At 39.5% G+C, this 20,021-nt stretch overlaps 1 protein-coding gene across 5 annotated transcripts in view; it reads left to right on the top strand.

Annotated features, from left to right (window-relative positions):
* The window catches only part of LOC136871659 (high affinity cAMP-specific and IBMX-insensitive 3',5'-cyclic phosphodiesterase 8), a 1,461,726-nt gene that overhangs the window by 1,416,361 nt on the left and 25,344 nt on the right, over positions 1-20,021 (top strand). For all 5 annotated transcript variants that reach the window (XM_068227181.1, XM_068227177.1, XM_068227179.1 and 2 more), the window contains one exon: positions 10,244-10,392. In XM_068227181.1, coding sequence (XP_068083282.1) covers positions 10,244-10,392 — 149 coding nt within the window. The remainder of the gene's footprint in view (positions 1-10,243; positions 10,393-20,021) is intronic.

Here is a 20,021-nt window from a genome sequence, read left to right as displayed (position 1 = left end):
ACTGGCCTTCGGTTCAGAGGTCCCGGGTTCGATTAATTCTTCTGGCTCGGGGACTGGGTGTACTTGTCTGTCCCAACACTCTCATCATATTCAGACAACATACCACACTACCAACCACTACAGAAACGCGTAATAGTGATTACATCCCTCCATATAGGGTTGCCGGCAGGAAGGGCATCCGGTCGTAAAACAGGCTCAAATCCACATGTGCGACGCAGTTCCCACCCGCGACCCCACAGGTGTGGGTAAAAGCGGTAGCAAAAGAAGACTTTATACCATATGTCTTCACAGTATTCAAAATATAATTTCCTAATTTTGACGACGAAATCAAATCTGTGGTATAAAAGACTTACAAGGCATAAAAGTGAAATTCTCGCCAGGTCTCGCAAATCATATACCGTCAGAACATCATCAGTCACGTATCACCACTGATCTGCATTTAGAGTTGTCCCTCAGATGGCAAATTCCCTATGAGGAGCATTGTGCAAGTAAGTGAAAGGTGTTGCATGATCGCCATTCCTCACTCACATTTTTCTGAGAGGGCGTTCACATTAGATGCTACCCCCTGTGGATGGGGAACGCAGACGAAGAATACACCCACAGTATCCCCTGCCTGTCGTAAGAGCGACTAAAAGGGGCGACCAAAGGATCATGAAATTAGACCTACGAGTACTTGTGATTAATACCATTACGTGAATAACACCATAGGTCGACGTTACTTACGATTAGTACCATAATGTGAGGAAAATCATCAACCTACGTTACCTGGGAGTAATAACCGAATGTGAGGAACACCACTGGTCTGGGTGTTGTTTGTGGTTAGTACCATCGTGTGTATTCCACAAGGTGGTTGATGGGGGGGGGGGAGGGGCACTTGGCGGCGCGGACTGTTGCCCGGGATTAGTATCACTATGTGAAGAACACTGTGGGTCTGTGTTGCCTGAGAGTAGTGCCATTACATGAGGAATACCATGGGTCTGTGTTGCCTGTGGGTGGTACCATACATCCATCATGTGTGGTACGACGTGGGTTTTCATTGCCTATGATTAATACCACCAGGTAAATGAAATTCCATGTGCTCTACGGAGAGTCCTGGGGCAGGTCTTTTGATTTGACTCCCGTAGACAACCTGCGCGTCGTGATGAGGATGAAATGATATAAAGACGGCACATATACCCAGTCCCCGTGCGAGGGGAATTAACCAATTATAGTACCACTAGGTGAAGTGGCACCAAGAGTATACGTGGCCTGTGATTTGTTCCACTATGTGAGGTGCACTTCGGGAATGCCAGCGCCCGTGATTAGTCCCACTATGTGAGGAAGACCATGGGTCTGCATTGCATCGAGTGGGTCCCTTATGTGTGACAAAGCATGAGTCTGTGTTGCCTGCGAGTGGTGCCATTATGTGTGACAAAACATGGGTCTCCATTACGTGTTATTAGTACCGCCATGTGAGGATCACCATGAGTCTTCGTTACCTTTCATTAGTACCACTATATGAAGAACACCATGAGTCTACATTACCTGTGATTAGTACCACTATAGGAGGAACACCATGGTTCTGCTTTACCAGTGATTAGTACTATTATGAGGTGCCGTTGACGTGGATTTTGGACCCCTTTTTGTGACGAGCATCATCTCACAAAAGAAGGCATTGTTAATTGGATCCATTGATTGTTTTGGATTCATGGTCATATTTTTTTCATCATTCGTTTTATATTATAGCCATCGGATATATTTTGAAGTTTTAATTATCGTTTCATTTCGTTACGCCTCGTACCATCAAGGGGCGATGACCTAGCCGTTAAGCCCCTTTTGGCCTCAAACATCATCATTAGATGCTGTCCACAACGATTCTCACTAGGCACTATTGCCCATCAACAGTGTAGTCTCTACTGTATATTGCTCCCAGGAGCGCTATCACTACGGTGGTGTGTGGCCTGTACGAGAGATTAGGCAAGAAAATCATCCAGGTAGCGTCAAATCAAAAGCCTTGCAATCGGCAGACGAGATCATATGATATTATTACAACATAAACATTGTAGTTACAGAGTGAGAAACGTTTTAATTAATAACAAACACCCTAGTCAAGCGAGCAGTCTTTAAGAGGAAAGAAGATTGTTCAATGTCTGAACTTGGAACGGATTTACAATGATGTATTCTATATTAAGAATTACCATTATTTACTCCCAAATGTTAAACTGCATATCCCAGATTATAAGTAAAACAATGGAAGTACTTTAATATATATAGTTGATTGTCAACTCCATTAATGCCGAGTTAAACATTTGGTACTTGGATGATGGTACCATTGCTAATGAACGTGATTTCGTCCTTTCATCTTTGGATAACATTCGCACACAAGCTTCAAACATCTCAGTTTTTCTAAGTGCGAAGTGGGTTTTCTTGGCGTTCATCGGGAACAAGCTGAGATACTGCTCGAGATGTTTAATGAGAGCACATCTCGGTGGTCAAGATTAGTCGGCGTAGTTTCCCTTGATATTGGCAAAATGAGTATTGAAGCTGCTTGAGATGTTCCTCTTATCACCCATCTCTGCTCGCTTCTGCAGCAGCCAACTAGTAGTCTGTCTACAAGGCAAAGCCCGGTTCCTCGATGTTTCTTCTCTTGAATCTGGTGCATGGCTTCTCTTGGTCTTCATCTTTCCAATGAGAGTCGCCGTATCGCTGTGCCTTTACGTTTGGGGGCAGCCGTCTGAGAGCCTCTCGGATGGTCAGCTTGTGATGCCTACGTTGATCGACGTGGCCTCCATGGCCTTTCCTGTGTGAAAAGTAAAGGCTGACACATCCGCCACTACACTATAAATGATGTCATCTTGCGGGCTCTCTTTCAACAGAAGTTCCTTCTATAGGAGAGACCACCGGCTGCTGCTGTTCAGATGGTAAAAGGCCAGATGGAATGACACTTGAGCAATGGAAAAGGGGTAGATCTTTCCTGTAGGATTATACCTTTGCCGACACATTCGCCCAGTCCAATCTTCCTCTTTCGTCAATGAGTGCTGGAGGTGCAGCCGCGAATAGGGAACATGCCAAAAGAAGAAAACACAGCCATGTTTTGGACAAATTCTTCTTCGTGTCAGTAGCCATTGAAGCGAGTGTTACCTGGAGTTATGATGGCCTCAATTTTATCAAAGAGGTTGTCCAACGGATTGCTCGGATTTCCGGCGAAACGCGATCAACTGATTTTCTTATTAAGCGCATCAGCATAGCTCTAATGCGTGGGAATGTCGCATCCATTCCCGAGACACTATCACCTGATAAGGAGCTGGATGTTCTTCTTATTTTAAGACGTGACATTGTATTTCAGAGAAACTGAATTTTAATAATAAAATTTTCTTTTGACCTAACAGGGAACGTTGATTTTAAAAAAAGAATAAAATGAACAAAGGTGTAGACTAACTGAAACAAGACACGGAATATCATTTGACAAGATCAAGACCCTAGCAGCTATCCCTTGGAATCTGGAAAGGAAAATCCGTGAGCCTATCGAAATAAAGAAACACCCGAACAATACGAATTTAGAAGAAGAATATAAAATCAGCAATTCTTGGATGCCTATCCTACATAGATTAAGACATACAGACCTCAATATAAACGTGCAGGACGAACCTCTAATTACATAACAGCGCGGGCAAATCCCACTACCTGGCTGTGACACATAATTTCCAGAATTCTCACGAGGCAGCCATGGGGCTTACGTCAGCCAGAAAGAGTAGAATATATAAGGCCAAAGTCAGGAACCACTCTCGTAGTGTGATTGCTGCCTGGTAGACTGATTACCTGGAATCGAGTAGGGGTATTTCAGTCGCCTTGACGAAGAATACTGCAATGTATTCGAAACGTCGGCAAACTGTACGGAATGTACAGAAAACAACAACACGGTTAAATCCTGGAAAAGAGCCAAATGAATTCTAATTGTTTGTGTAAGAAAAATTCCGAAATTTCTTTTAATCACCTTTTCAAAAATTGTAAAGTTTTCTATTGCGAAACCTACTGCTAATTTTGACATAAATGTCTTATGGCTGGGAGGGAGGGGGTTCATCTGAAAATTTGCGTTTCAGAAGTTAGCATCACAAAATGTGTAACGGAAGAGTAACCCTAGCAACGGTGCAGGCAGCCAAGTAGGCCTAATGTACGGATGGATGGCCAGACAATATTACCTAGCAACCGTGTAGGCTGTGTCTAATCGCCGCTGGTCATCTGAAATTAGCAGCCGTTGATGGGTGGACATAACCTAGACATATATTTATGGTTATTCAATTTTTGAAAGGGAAAAGTGGCTTTTTTGTGACATTTTATCCAGTTTTGTCCTCTTCTTATTTTTTGTTCTTCTTCTTCTTAGGAAGCCGTCTCCCTAAGAAGGTTGGCGATCCAATTGATTATGATTGCGGTGGAAGTTTGTCCATACCAACGGCGCAGGTCTTTAAGCCAGGAATTTCTCCATCTCCCCACAGATCGTTTTTCTTCAATATTCCCCTTGATGATGAGTCGGAGAAGTTCATATCATTCACCTCTCCTGATGTACCTGAGTTTTCGTTCCTTGGCGGTTGTTAGAAGCTCTTTATTTTCTTATTTACCAAGTTGAGACTTCCTCACGGGTCTTCTTTCTTTTTTTTCTTAATCCGTTTACCCCCCAGGGTTGGTTTCTCCCTCGGACTCAGCGACGGACCCCACCTCTACCGCCTCAAGTGTCCTGGAGCGTGAGATATTGGGCCTGGGGATACAACTGGGGAGGATGACCAGTACCTCGCCCAGGCGGCCTCACCTGCTATGCTGAACAGGGGCCTTGGTGGGGGATGGGAAGATTGGAAGGGATAGACAAGGAAGAGGGAAGGGAGCGGCCGTGGCCTTAAGTTAGGTACCACCCAGGCATTTGCCTGGAGGAGAAGTGGAAAACCACGGAAAACCACTTCCAGGATGGCTGAAGTGGGAATCGCACCCACCTCTACTCAGTTGACTTCCCGAGGCTGAGTGGACCCCGTTCCAGCCCTCGTACCACTTTTAAAAATTTCGTGGCAGAGCCGGGAATCGCACCCGGGCCTCCGGGGGGGGGGGGGGTGGCAGCTAATCACGCTAACCACTACACGACAGAGGCGGACGGTCTTCTTTCTACCCAGGATATTCGAAGCATTCTTCTGTACAAGTTCATTTCGAAAGCTTCAATCCACTTCTCCAGCTAAGGGCTGAGCGTCCAGCCTTCAAAACCATACAGAAGGGAAGAGCAAATATAGCATCGCAACATCCGGACTCGGAGCTGAAGGTTGAGATCTCTACTGGTCGTCGTGTGGCCTCCGGAGAGGCCTGGTGTAGGGCTTTTGATTTGACACGCGTAGGCGACTTGCGCGTCGTGATGAGGATGATATGATGAAGACGGCGCATACACCCAGTCCCCGTGCTAGGAAAATGAACCAATTTTGGTTAAACCCGGAATCCCTGTGACCAAAGGCCAGCACGCTAACCATTTAGCCATGGAGCCGGACATCTTTACTGGTGAACAGGGTGCTCATACTGCTGAACAAGTTTTTAGCTTGCTCAATCCTGGATACGATTTTATCTGAAAACTAGCAAGATACCCGTGCTTCGCTACGGTATTATACTGAAATTTATAATTGAATGCTTATTGTTTTAGATATATAATCCGCCGAAATTCGCGATCTGACTCGTTCTCTGCGAGAATCCACCAAAATTCCCGATCTATTATGTTACGGCACGTTTCCTCCCATTTTAAAATCTTCCTTTCCAGCAATCGATTTCGTACTTCCCGGGTTAGGCTCAGGTATTCCTCCATGTCAGTTGGGTCCGTAAATCTTTGTCATCTTTTCCTATAATATTTTTAATACAGATATAATCCTTCAGGAGATCCGGCGTGCTGTCATACTGGGTGCCTTGGCTGCACTGAACCCGCGACCGGACTGCATTCTTAGTCATTACTCGTCCAGGAGCCGTTTCCATCGCAGTCCGCAATTTGACGACGGTCCGGAATATTATTATTATTATTATTATTATTATTATTATTATTATTACTATTATGTGTTGCTGGAATGGCTGATGACAGGGAAAACCGGAGTGTCCGGAGAAAAACCTGTCCCGCCTCCGTTTTGTCCAGCACGAATGCCACATGGAGTAACCGGGATTTGAACCACGGAACCCAGCTGTGAGAGGCCGGCGCGCTGCCTCCTGAGCAATGGAGGATCCTTATAAGTACATTAATAACAGCAAAATCAATTGGTCTCACCTCCTTCTACACCCCACCGCCGTTAAGTTTATTTACAGCCACCCCCCCCGAAAAAGAATTGAAAGGATGCTTGTTTCTTTATGTTTAAGGGAGATTCCAAACACCAATGTTCACATCTATTACCTTCAGTTTTGAGATATAAGTATCCACATAAAAATAATTTACTTTTTTTCACTTCATTTCACAATAATCTCTCCTCCCCCTAAATGAATTTTCCCGCAAAAAAATACTTGTTTCATTAATAGTAAAGGATCTTCTAAATACCAATTATCACTACTCTAACTTCTTCAGTTTTTGATTTATGTGTCCTCATGAAAGGAATTCAACTCCTTTACACTCCCGCCCTCCAAGATGGTTTCCCCACCAAAACGCCTTTTTCTTTGTTTTTAAAGGAGAACCAAATATGAATTTTCACGTCTGTAACAACTTTAGTATTAGATGTATGTATTCTCATACAATTAAGTCAACTAATGTTTCAATTCTTCCCCCCCCCCTCCCTTCATTGGATTTTCCGAGAATACGTGTTTCTTTACTTTTAAAGCAGATTGCAAATATCAAATTTCACATCTGTAACATCTTCATTTTTGAGATATCAGTAGCCTAATTAAAAGAATTCATCACCATTTCAGTCACTTTTACCCCCCCCCCCCCCGCCCTCCACCCAAGTGGTATTTCCGAAAACTAAAAATACACGTTTCTTTATGTTTAATAGAGATAAAAAAATACCATTTTTCACTTCTGTAACATGTTAAGTTTTTTAGATATCCATAAAAATTCTCATTTAAAAATTTCACCCCTTTTGGGTTCCCCTTAAGTAGAGTTTCCAAAAACAAATAACCTATATTTCTTTACATTTACAGGAGATTTACACCCACTTTTTACGTCTGTAACATTTTACGATTCCAAGATATTCTGTAGATATAGTCTTTCAAAAAATTCACCTCAATTTGTCACTCCTGTTTAACCGCCATTAACTGGCTTTTCCAAAAACTAAAAAATACGTGTTTCTTTATTTTTAAAGGAAATCCCATATGCGAATTATCAGTTCTGTAATATCTTTCGTTTCTGAGATATGTGTATCCTCATTAAAGCCATTCAACCCATTTTTCACCCTTTTACACCCCTCCTATTAGGACTTACTGGAAACAAAAAATACGTGTTCCTTTATTTTTAGAGGAGATTTTAACCACCAATTTTTACATCTGTAAATTATAAAGTTTTAAGATGTAGACACACTCATTTTAAAAAATTCACCCCCGTTTTCACCCCCCAATATTTGGATTTTCCAAAAACCAAAAAATACCTGTTTCTTTACTTTTAAAGTAGATCCAAAATACCAATTTTCAGGTCTGTAATATCTTCAGGTTCTGAAATATAAGTATCCTCATGAAAGACATTCAACCCAGTATGCACTCTTTTACACCCTTCCTATTGGGATTTTCCGAAAACAAAAGATTACGTGTTTCTTTATTTTTAAAGGAGATTCTAAATACCAATTTTTACATCTATAAACTTAAAAAGTTTTGAGATATAGATACACTCATTTTAAAAAATCTCCCCCTTTTCACCCCCCCCCATTAATTGTATTTTCCACAAACAAAAAATACGTGTTTATTTATTTTTAAAGGAGATCCCAAACACCAATTTTCAGGTCTGTAATATCTTCAGGTTCTGAAATATAAGTAGACTCATGAAATGCATTCGACCCCTTTTTCAACCTTTTCCACCCTTCCTATTAGGATTTTCCGAAAACAAAATATACGTGTTTCTTTATCTTTAATGGAGATTCTAAATACCTATTTTTACACCTATAACCTTTAAAAGTTTTGAGATATAGATACACTCATTTTAAAATATTACCCCTTTTTTACCCCCATTAATTGGGTTTTGCAGAAACAAAAAAATACGTGTTTCTTTATTTTTAAAGGAGATCCCAAACACCAATTTTCAGGTCTATAATATCTTCAGTTTCTGAGATATAAGTAGCCTCATTAAAGGCATTCAACCCCTTTTTCACCCCTTTTCATACCTCCTATTGCGATTTTACGAAAACAAAAAAATACGTGTTTCTTTATTTTTAATGAAGATTTTAAATACCAATTTTTACATCTGCAAACTTTAAAAGTTTGGAGATATAGATTCACTAATTTTAAAAATTCACCCCCTTTTCACCCTCCCATTAATTAGATTTTCCAAAAACAAAAAAATACGTGTTTCTTTATTTTTAAAAGAGATCAAAAGTACCAATTTTCAGGTCTGTAATATCTTCAGTTTCTGAGATATAACTACCGGTATCCTGATTAAGGGCATTGAACACATTTTCCCCCATTTTCACCCTTTTTCACCCCTCCTATTGGGATTTTCTGAAAACAAAAAAATACGTGTTTCCTTATTTTCAAAGAAGATTCTAAATACCAATTTTTACATTTGTAAACTTTTAAAGTTTTGAGATATAGGTGCACTCATTTTAAAATTTCACCCCCCCTTTTCACCCCCTTAGCAACGGAATATCCAAAAATCCTCTCTTAGCGAGCACCTACATCTTAATATGAATGTATGCCCAAAATTTCATTTCATTATGTCCAGTAGTTTTGGCTCGGCGATGATGAATCAGTCAGTCAGGACAAGCTATTTTATATATATATAGATTTGCTACGGAAGTTAGCATCACAAAATGTGTAACGGAAGTGTAACCCTAGCAACCGTGCAGACTATGATGTAAGGTATGGATGGTTGGCCGGCCACACAATATTACCTAACGACCGTCCTCTTACCATATCAAATTCACTGAAATTCATTGGTTGACTGACAAAGCATAGCCCAATACTATTCTCAGTAATTAACGAGCGAGTAGCGTAGCTGTAAGCCTGCTTTCAGTTACTGGTAGTTGTGATTATTGCTTTAACAGGAAGTACAACTCTTACTTCTATTCACGGAAAGAAACAGAAGAGGTCTAACCGTTCGAAAAATGACGGTTTCGGCAAAGAAAAGAAAGGACAATGAAAGGTTAGAAAATTGATGACCCCGTGTTTCCACAAATCAAATACCGTCGAGATCAGTAGAGAACAAGAAACAACGGAAATCTGATAGACAAGGTCAAAATTAAGAGCTTGGCACAGAAAGTGGAAGCAGTGCCAGATTCAGCCACTCCGACTCCTCGGCTGAATGGTCAGCGTTGAGGCTTTCGGTTCAGAGGGTCCCGGATTCAGTTCCCGGCCGGGTCGTGGATTTTAATCGCGTGTGATTAATACTTTTCCCGGGGACTGGGTGTTTGTGCTTGTCCCAACACTTTACTTTTCACATTCATGCAACACACTACACTACCAATCACCACAGAAACACGCAATAGTGATCGCATCCATTCATGTAGGGTTGGCGTCAGGAAGGGCATCCGGCCGTAAAAAGGGGCCTGATCCACGTGTGCGACACGGTTCGCAACCGTGACCCCATAATTGTGGAAAAAGCGGTAGAAAAAGAAGAGTGCCAGATTCATCCAGGGTTCCCGTGACCACCTACATAACTTAAGCTTCCAGTTTCAGAGCCCCTGGGATTCCCCTCTAGACAAACAGGGGATACAGTGGATGCATTCTACACTCGCATCCCTAGATGGATGTGAATGCGGGAGATGGTTGCATTGAACACCACCGTCACATGTCCTGAAGATACGAGTAGTTTCTTGTAGTTTCTTATTTCTACAACGTCAGTAAATTGCCTGCATTGTACTTTAATTAAGAAACCGATTTTAACCTTCCCAGTTCGATCCTTCCTCATCCCAGTGTTAATCCAACACCTGTATACGTCAGTCCGACGTTAAACCGCTCAAACAGTTCCTATAACAAGACTGTTGATAAGTTGACGAAAATTGCGTAGATTCGCATCAATTGTTATGCATTTCAACTAAAATATTGCGCAAACATTCATAATGTACGAAGAGAGATACGAATATTTGCGTTATTGTTGTTGATTTTGTTCTGCTTCATTTTCTTGCAGGTTTGGAGCGAGATGTGTACAAAGTTGCCCGCCAGAACGTTATTGACATGATTCTCGCCACAGAAATGACCAGGCACTTTGAGCATCTAGCCAAGTTCGTCAACGTGTTTTCCAAGTCTATGGTGCGTGATGATGATCCTAATATGGAGGTAAGCGAATCTAAACAGTACGAATTTCTGAATATACCCATTAACTACTGTAACCTCGATTTCATGTTACCATTCTCTAATCATTCGCAAAATGTTCAATGTTTTACATTCTGAAAAGTGATTTACGTGCTAATAATAATAATAATAATAATAATAATAATAATAATAATAATAATAATAATAATAATAATAATAATAATAATTCTTTTCCTACCGCTTTTCCCACACCTGTGGGGTTGCGGGTGCGAAATGCGTCGCACATGTGGATTTGGCCCTGTTTTACGGCCGGATGCCCTTCCTGACGCCAACCCTACATGGAGGGATGTAATCGCTATTGCGTGTTTCTGTGGCGGTTGGTAGTGTAGTATGTTGTGTGAGTATGAAGAGGAGAGTGTTGGGACGGACACAAACACCCAGTCCCCGAGCCAGAAGAATTAATCAGAAGCGATTAAAATCCCCGACCCGGCCGGGAATCGAACCCGGGACCCTCTGAACCGAAGGCCAGTACGCTGACCATTCAGCCAACGAGTCGGACAATAATAATAATAATAATAATAATAATAATAATAATAATAATAATAATAAGAATGTGATGATAAAGGAGCATCTTTATTCATCTTAAATCATGTTATTACCGGGCGAGTTGGCCGTGCGGACAGGGGCGCACAGCTGTGAGCTTGCATCCGGGAGATAGTGGGTTCGAAATCCCACTGCCCGCAGCCCTGGAAGTGGTTTCCTGTGGTTTCCCATTTTCACATCTGGCAAATGCTGGGGATGTACCTTAATTAAGGTCACGGCCGCTTCCTTCCCGCTCCTAAGCCTGCCCTATCCAATCGTCGCCATAAGACCTATCTGTGTCGGTGTGACGTCAAGAAAATTGTAAAAAAGAAATAATGTTATTACATATGGTAGGCATCTTAATATAAAATATGTTCTTAACTAAGGAAGAAATAAAAAGACATGTTGATGAAATTCCAAAAATTAAACATAAATCACACCATCAGTTAATTTTGAAAACCTAACAGTTCCCCGCGTTCATTTTGATGTCAAAATTCTTGGAGTAAAATTAAATTCACAGTCCTCAAAATTAACTAGCAATAACTGAATTACATTGCTTGTTATTATTAAGGATAACATATACGGAATGCTCTTGTTGTACTCAGTGATCCAGTACGGTTGGACACCATGTTGCATTACACAAGGTTCTTTTAGAGTGGTGAATCAGAAGAACGCCTCATGCAAACGCTGGACAGTTTTATAAGAACGCAGTCTCTGTTTGCCGACATAACGAGCTAGCCTGTCGAGAACTTTATAGTTCGATGTTGGAGCGCCATCTGGATCACGGGGTTATTATCCTCGCATACTAATATGTGTTACAATGAGTTTCCAGAGATATCAGTGTTGCATTTTGCTCTTTATTTTTCTGTAAGATGTTTGTAATTATGTACTTAGTTTTCGTGTCTTACTCACACAGAGCTCTTCACTTCCTAAAAACTTTCAAATATAGAGACTGTATTACTTTCATAGCTAGAATATGCGTTTATTTCTTCTCTTATTTCTCCTATAAAACTTCTCTTAAGTGAACAATTTGACCGCTAACGCAAAACACTGCTTTCATCATATATTGCACACTCTATGCTAAGTAGAAATCTCTCTCCTCTTGATTATCCCGCTCTCATCTTCCGTCATACTACTTTACATGCCTGTTTCTAAACATAGTCTTCTGCTTTTAGAATTCTTCATTCAACTGAGATTTATTTCTTCTACATTACTTCGCTGTCGTTATTTTCCAATTCTTTGTATTTCTCTCCAGCTCCTGAAGTAATTTAGGATATTAATTGTCATTGTGTTTAAATGCGACGTTGGACTCTTCATATCAGCTTGGGGAAGCCGAATCTCAAGTTCTACATTCTGCCCAAGATGCCGAGAATCCTCTGGTAAATTGAAAGCTTAGAAATTAATTTTCTTGTGAAGCTGAATGATTTCTACTTCCACCTTATAATTTAACATTTGCAGTCTATTTAAGTTTACCACACGGGATATTCAAATGCTCTGCCGTTAATTATATTATATTCTAAAATATGCAAAATATATTTGGTTCTATTCGAGCGGAGAATAAAGTTCCTGGAAATTGTTATATAGTTTATAACATCCAATTTACAAAAGAAACCCGTGAATATATGTAGAGCATTTGAATGTTGCATGTGGAATATTCTCATGGAATAAAATGTCATGCATGTGTAAAGTGATAAGGTTTTAATTTGATCAGCATGCATACTTTTAACACTAGCAGTGATCATATATATGTATAATATATCATTTAGAAATATTAACATTTTAAATTAGACCTCATATAGAGAAATAATGTATCTTCTCATATATTATATGTTCACTTTGTAATATTTTTCTTTAAGCTTCCAAATGGAAATTCCAGTTGCTCGATTACTCTATTTAAGTAAAGTGCTAACTTACAAAACTCTAACATAGATTGCAGGTTTTTGAATGCTGGAATATTTGCCTTACCAAATTTTGCCTTCCTATCCCCTTTGCATTTTGTCTCTTCTTATAGATCTGTATACTATATAATTTACTTTTATTTCGGGATGAATGTAACCACAGAGTGGCGCTGAGGACAAATGTAGTGAAATTACTTTCTTGAATCCGCAGGTAAATCTGAACGAAAATCTCGGTTAAAATACTAGCAATAAATTTCAAATAATTGATGGACTGAAAGTAGGAAATCATGTGCTTATCGTTCAAACATTGCATAAATAGTGTGATACTTCAATATTGAGTTAGACTGATGTAAACTTACTAGATCCGGTTTGCAAATTACTGAGGAAAATCTGACTTGCGAGCAATATGACAACGTGAAATATTATTCTGTTTACAGTATCACACACAGAGACAGCAGAGAAGCAATAAGAGCATATTTTCATCAAAAGAGCAACGATGGAATTTAATTCATATCTTTCGTCATTAGGCCTGGTTTTCCCTGAGGAAATGGAGCAGAACGTTCACACAATGTTTACGAACAGTTCGTGTTGTTCAAACCCAAAAGGATCACGTGGTATAAATAAATTATTCCATTTCAGTTATCAGCAATAACTATCGAGATTCTTCGTGTCAGTTTATTGTTTCAGTTTCAGTTTGTAATCGTTTCCTGTTTAAGTTCTGTTGCATGTCTCGAATTTAACGTCATTGAAATAACAACATTCACCTCGAAATCTTGACAAAATCTTTTATATTGAAGTTTGCCCTCTCAATTATTTGAAATACAGTGCAATATTCTCTGATTAGTTACAATCCGTGCTTGTTAACAGTGAGAATGTGAAATGTTTCCGGTCTATGGGACTCAAAAATAAGAAATAATAAATACTTTGAAAACATGTGCAAGAAATATATATGGATTATGTGGCCTATATACCAAGTGATCTGTGCAGTAACGCCTTATATAATAGAATATGCAAAAGGTGGTCTATAAGTTGTTAATATAGTACTGTAGTTAAACTATGTCACCTGTCCAAAACGTACTGTTGGATGCTATAAATGGGTCATAATATCAAAAGTATTTTGCTGTGAAAGTTAATCAACATGCCCTGCCCTACTTTTGGGGAATGAAATAATTTCGAAATTGTAAATGGTAACCTTGAATTTCTGTTCAACATTCGGATTTATCCGACTAAATTATCAGCATTTAACAAAGCTGGTGTGAAATGAACGTTTAATTTTTTCGAAAGGTCTTCTCCATTCCGTTGAAATGAAACCTCCCTTGTCTCATTTTGGGGATTGGGTAGAGTAAAGGGTCAGGGGAAAAAAGGAGGAGAGTCAATATTTGTGCAACTTGAGAAAAAGCATCTTTTGTGCTTGACTTCCCTAGTTCTTTCCCCTAACAGCGAAGCTTTGAGTGCTAATTTATCCTGACTCGCTTGCTTTTTTTTTTTTCCATTTCCGACCTCTCAATAGATGCACATGATCACTCTGAAGCGGACTGTAACAATATCTCACTTTCGATGAAAAAGTGACTTACCTGGCTTTTTCCCCCGACCCTTCAAATGGAAACCTCCTTCGTGTATTCTGCACTGGATCCTATACAACAAATTAATTACTTTTTATTTGAAAACATTTTATATTGAGTATATTTTCAAGAAAAAGTTACGACGACTATAATTTACACAATCTAGTGGACCTGTAATTACTACGATATTGTTACAATCGGTGTAGGGTTCTAAGTAAATGATTTCACATATCACTGAAATATTTTAATAGGTACCAGAATTATAATGTTATAAACAACATGCTGTTCGATGAAAAGTATTACATAATGGTGAAGGAGCTTTGGATGAACAAGTTAGAATGATAATAAAATGTGATAAAAATGAAATTATATCAGTATAAACAATCATAATTTGCAGTTACCATCGGAAAATTTCATTGTGTGAAATATTGCGTCCATTAAAATTGTAACTTCTTAGATTAGACATGTAGATAACGTTGAAGTTACCTTTCAAAATGAACGTTGATTCAGATACATTTAAAATTTTGACTTACACACTCTAACTCTGAACAAGATTCAGCCTTCACTTGTTTAACTTAGATTTTTTCGGCCCAGCAGCAAGTTTATAATTCGTAAAGGAATCTGTGTAAAGGTAGTGCAGTACTTGTGTTCGTTTCCAATTTGTTTGTTGTACAACTTAAGGATCCTGAAGGAAACTTTTGCCCCCCATCCAAGATGTCTTTGTTTTGATGAATTGTCATTCAATTTTTATAAATGATTTTTGTCTACCGACTGGAAACATTTCAAATTCTAACAGCTAGTTTCTCTCATAGTGACTTGATCTTGCAAGGGCTCATTCCACGTATTGTACTTCGAACTCTCTCGGCTTTTAAATCTCTCTCTTTCACATTTTAAACCCAGTTATTTCCAATCTAGATGTACGGTAATTGTTTTGATTTTGCTTTTTCCTATAGTTTCTTTTCTCTTCTACGCCATACCGTAGCAAGGGATCGGCATGTTTCTGTGGTAATTTGACTTTCAGTAAACAATACTTTGTATATACTTGCATGATCATTTAAGTTTTTAATCCATAGATTTAAACTTCCCTTTTGTTACTGTTAATTCATATTACGGGCTTGGTACCGAACCCCACCTTTTTTTAGTAGAGTACATATCTAAATTAGAACGTACAGTGCTTTAAGTGGTATTAAATATGTTTGGAAAATATGATGAGGGAAAATTTAAAAGTAATGGATTCAAGAATGGACTTCTATCGCTCCAGCTGAGTATCAGAATTTCCCCTGTATTACAAGAATACCAAAAGGATTTGACCTACCTCGCAAAACCTGGACAACCCTCAATCGTATCAGGACAGGCCATGCAAATGCGCTGACTTGCTCTATAAATGGGGCAAATTTCCCTCCCCGGAATGTAGCTGCGGTGTCCCTAAGCAAACAGTTCGTCATATAGTGGAACAGTGCCCCCTGAGTGCTTATCAGAGAAGCCCAAAAGACTTTCTTGACCCAAATCCTTCTTGTATACACTATTTGCAGAGCTTGATGGTGAAATTGTAACCTACATAGCGTATTCTATATTTAATTTGTGGTTGTATGTTTTTATTTTGAATGTCATACGCTAAATAAATAAATAAATAAATAAATAAATAAATAAATAAATAAATAAAAATAAATAGATAAATACTGAATAAAAACCGACACTATTTTCTAGGTGAGTGCCAGTGAAACTTAGGTTCGAAGAGACGTGAATATGATATAATACAATCGAATCATTATTCTAAGATCACTCTACGGTTTGAGACTACTACTACTACTACTACTACTACTACTACTACTACTACTACTACTACTACTACTACTACTGAAACCGAGCGAGTTGGCCGTGCGGTTAGGGGCGTGCAGCTGTGAGCTTGCATCCGGGAGATAGTGGGTTCGAACCCCAATGTCGGCATCCCTGAAGATGGTTTTCCGTGGATTTCCATTTTCACAGCAGGCAAATGCTGGAGCTGTACCTTAATTAAGGCCTTTTCTATCCCATCGCCGCCGTAAGACCTATCATTGTCTGTGCGACGTAAAGCAAAATTAAAAAAAAGGACGAAAAGCTTTCATTCCGTACTCTGGTGAGGTACGGCGGTCATCCTAGTGTGTGGCGCCCTCTCTCAGGCCTGGAGATGTGTTGTGGTGATTTGAGATGTGGAGAAGGGTGAGGCGTGGCCTATAAAAGGAAATGTCCCGACATTCGCCTTAGCGAGGAAATGGAAAACAACGGAAAACCATTCTCAGGACAGCCGACAGGTGGGACCAGCCCACCGCCTCCCGAATGCAGATCTGTAGAGCCGAAGGCACTCTGCTCGGTGTAACAGAGTAAGCAACCATGATGAAAGATAGGAAATAGAAGTGGAATAAAACTATGGTTGTTGAGAAAAAATCCTACCGGGGAGGATGACGGACGCGTCATATCTTCTACCCTGGCAAGCATTGTTCTACAATCCTACTAGAAGAAGAGACATAGGACCGGCATGAATTACTTAGCACTCAAAGGAAAATGTCACTTTAATGAAGACAGATGTGTAATTGTAGCTGGTTTTCATTGCAAAGCACCATGATGATGATAAGAAAAGAGAAACGTCAGAATTTTGTCCTGAAGAGAAGTTCTTTATCGCGCCAGAAAAATCACTGACTTAATGCCACCTTAAATGCCAACAGACTGCACCAGGATTCGATTCTGCCACCTTGAGCTCAGGAGACTACTGTCTAGACTACACAGGTGGCCGAATGCCGAAGACATCGTACAAATATATAGATGGCCCACATTATTGCTCCTGAAAACCAACTGTAACGACAATTTACTCGTGAATTTCAATGTATAAATATCAAATATATTTGAAATAAAAATACAGTTTCAATCTTTATGTGGCATAAGCCTATATACTATAGTCGCATTATCGTAATGAAGTGGCGAAATTTAAAGTATACTCAACATTGTGTATTGCTACTGTATTGAACTGTCTTTCTGTTTCTACAGTTTGACAAAATGTGGTTGTAATTTGAGCCACTTTAAGATAATTTCAAATGGCAATAATTATGGAAAAATCAAAGAAGCCGACATCCCGAAAAATGAAAATATTTTAGTGACCAAAAATATACTCAAAGTCCTGGAGGGTATGCACACCGTATGGGGCAGTGTATGGATAAGATTAAACAAAAACAAACTTTATGGCGCAACAGCCCCGAAGCGTTTTGGCCTACTATACTGCTGAGCACAATTACGAGGTGTCATGTGGTCAACACGACGAATCATCTCGGCCGTTATTCTTGGCTTTCTGGACCGGCGCTGCCATCTCACAGTCAAATAGCTCCTCAGTTGTAATCACGTAGGCGGAATGGACCTCGAACCGGTCCTCAGGTCCAGGTAAAATTAACCTAAACAAAAATGAGTTTCCTGTGACGATAGACCTCAATATGTCATTTCCTCTTGGGCTCGAAACCTAAACCCTTACTGTGTCGATGGGTACATAAAAAATCCGTTACGAAATTCGATGTAAGAAAATCTTCCTTTTCCGTTTACTGACATACAATCTTCTGTATATTGAGTAATTTACTGGACAAGGGCTGAATTACTGTTAACCATACTTGACGGTGTACCAGTCCCTCTAGTTAGCTACATCAGAATGATAGAACTTAAGAAACTAACGACCTACAACTTCTGGTTGTTTTTCTGACCTAAGTTACCTATGTTCCTATGTCCAGCTCTGAGCTTTCAACCGGGAAATAGTGGGTTTGAACCCCACTGTCGGCAGCCCTGAAGATGGTTTCCCAGTTTCATACCTGACAAATGCTGGGGCTGTACCTTAATTAACCCGTAGCTTGCATGGCGAAAAATTATTACGTTGCTTACACCCATGGGTCCAAGGGACCCAAGTGTAAATACATTTTTCTACCACATATTGTATCAGGTTTGGAAACTTTTCTGAAATTGCACGACATTTAACTGCTCATTTTGAATGAAAATATACATTTAATTGACAGTTCCTCTTCTACAATATTCTTCAAATCGATTTATTTTTAAAAAATTACAATTCCAAAAACACTTATTTTTAATATCCTATAACCATACTAAAATTTTGCTTAATATTATTAATAGTTATATGGTTCTATCATAAATAATAGGATTTACATATTTACAGAAGGATTTTCTCAAAATAGTCACATTTGCACAGATTTGCAATGGGGAAACTCTGTATCACTCTGTTCTAATAAAGTTCAAGCAAAGAGTTATGGGATCAAACCTTCAAAGAAGGAGAAAATTACTCTTTTAATCACCATAAGAAAGCTTTAAGCCTTTATAATTCAGCACACTTCAAGCAAATGACAGTTCCACAAGACCCGCACAGTGGAAATTGGCACTTAACACTTGCAGGACAAGCCTTCCTCGTCCTCAGTTTTACTAGTACTTGAATTTTATTATGTTCGCTAATTTCAAACTCACTTTCTGCGTCCGCTTTATCACTTAAATCTTCTTCTAACATAGCTCTCACATTATCACTACTTAGTGACATATTAGGGTAATTCCGGGAGAGTTGCCGCACTTTTTATGTCTTTTGTTATATCTCGGTATATTTACTTTAAAAATTGTTGCAAATTCATCGAGCATAATTTGAAAACATGTACATTTGATCAGGGATGAACAAAATATTGGCAATTGAAATTAAATGGGAGAAAGGAGTGAACAAAGGAATTGTTGCATCTGCGGCGTCTCTCCCTGGATCCCGGTATAGATGCCGACTTTGCTCAGGAGAGATGCCGCGAGTAAAATAATTAATGACAAAATCAAATTTAAGCCAATTTCTTCAACTTTAATATAACCGAACACTAGAACGTACTACAAGACAATTATATCCACATAATATAATCATTCAATGGAAAAGATCTATCTGATAATTTACAACATTAAAATCATATTTTAATTTCGATTTACTATAAATGTGCATGTGCAATGGATTCTTCACTGTGTTATATAAAACCCCACGGCACTTAACACCCTTGAAATGGCTCTGGCCTGCACAGCGACCGCTGCTCAGCCCGAAGGCCAACTATCAGGGAGAGACGCCGCACCCTCCTGTTTTCATACCTCAAGGCTATCATGGCCCAAAATTAGCTTACTCTCAACTACAGTTATGTTTCTGACGTCCACTGTACTAAAAACGTCTGATTTAAGCATTTGAAGCCAACTTAATATACAATAAATTAACACACGCAAAAACTTTGTCAGGAGGAAACATGTACTCGCCTCATGATATCGGCTATAATTGGCGTAATATACGAGCAAATTTCGTCACACTCGCAGACAGTAGTTCTTCCTTAGAAACTGAAAAACCACACATATTGCCATCTAGCTGTAACGATGGGAACCTTTAGCTACAGTGTATGCGGCATCTCTACCGGGGCGGCACCTGTCCCGGATTTACCTTACTTCAAAAATAACCTTTTAGACCCAAACGCTGTAATTACAGACAAAAGGAAACCTCAGCGCGTCCGCACCTGCCAAGGTCATGTAGAGGACGAAAGGAAAGATGAGTACAGGGAGGGTAAGCGCAGTGCGGCCAACATGTGAA

This window comes from Anabrus simplex, chromosome 4 (genome assembly GCF_040414725.1).
Source record: "Anabrus simplex isolate iqAnaSimp1 chromosome 4, ASM4041472v1, whole genome shotgun sequence".
Lineage (NCBI taxonomy): Eukaryota > Metazoa > Arthropoda > Insecta > Orthoptera > Tettigoniidae > Anabrus > Anabrus simplex.
The sequence above is the reverse complement of the archived record's forward strand: the minus strand, read 5'-3'. Positions and strand labels throughout refer to the sequence as shown.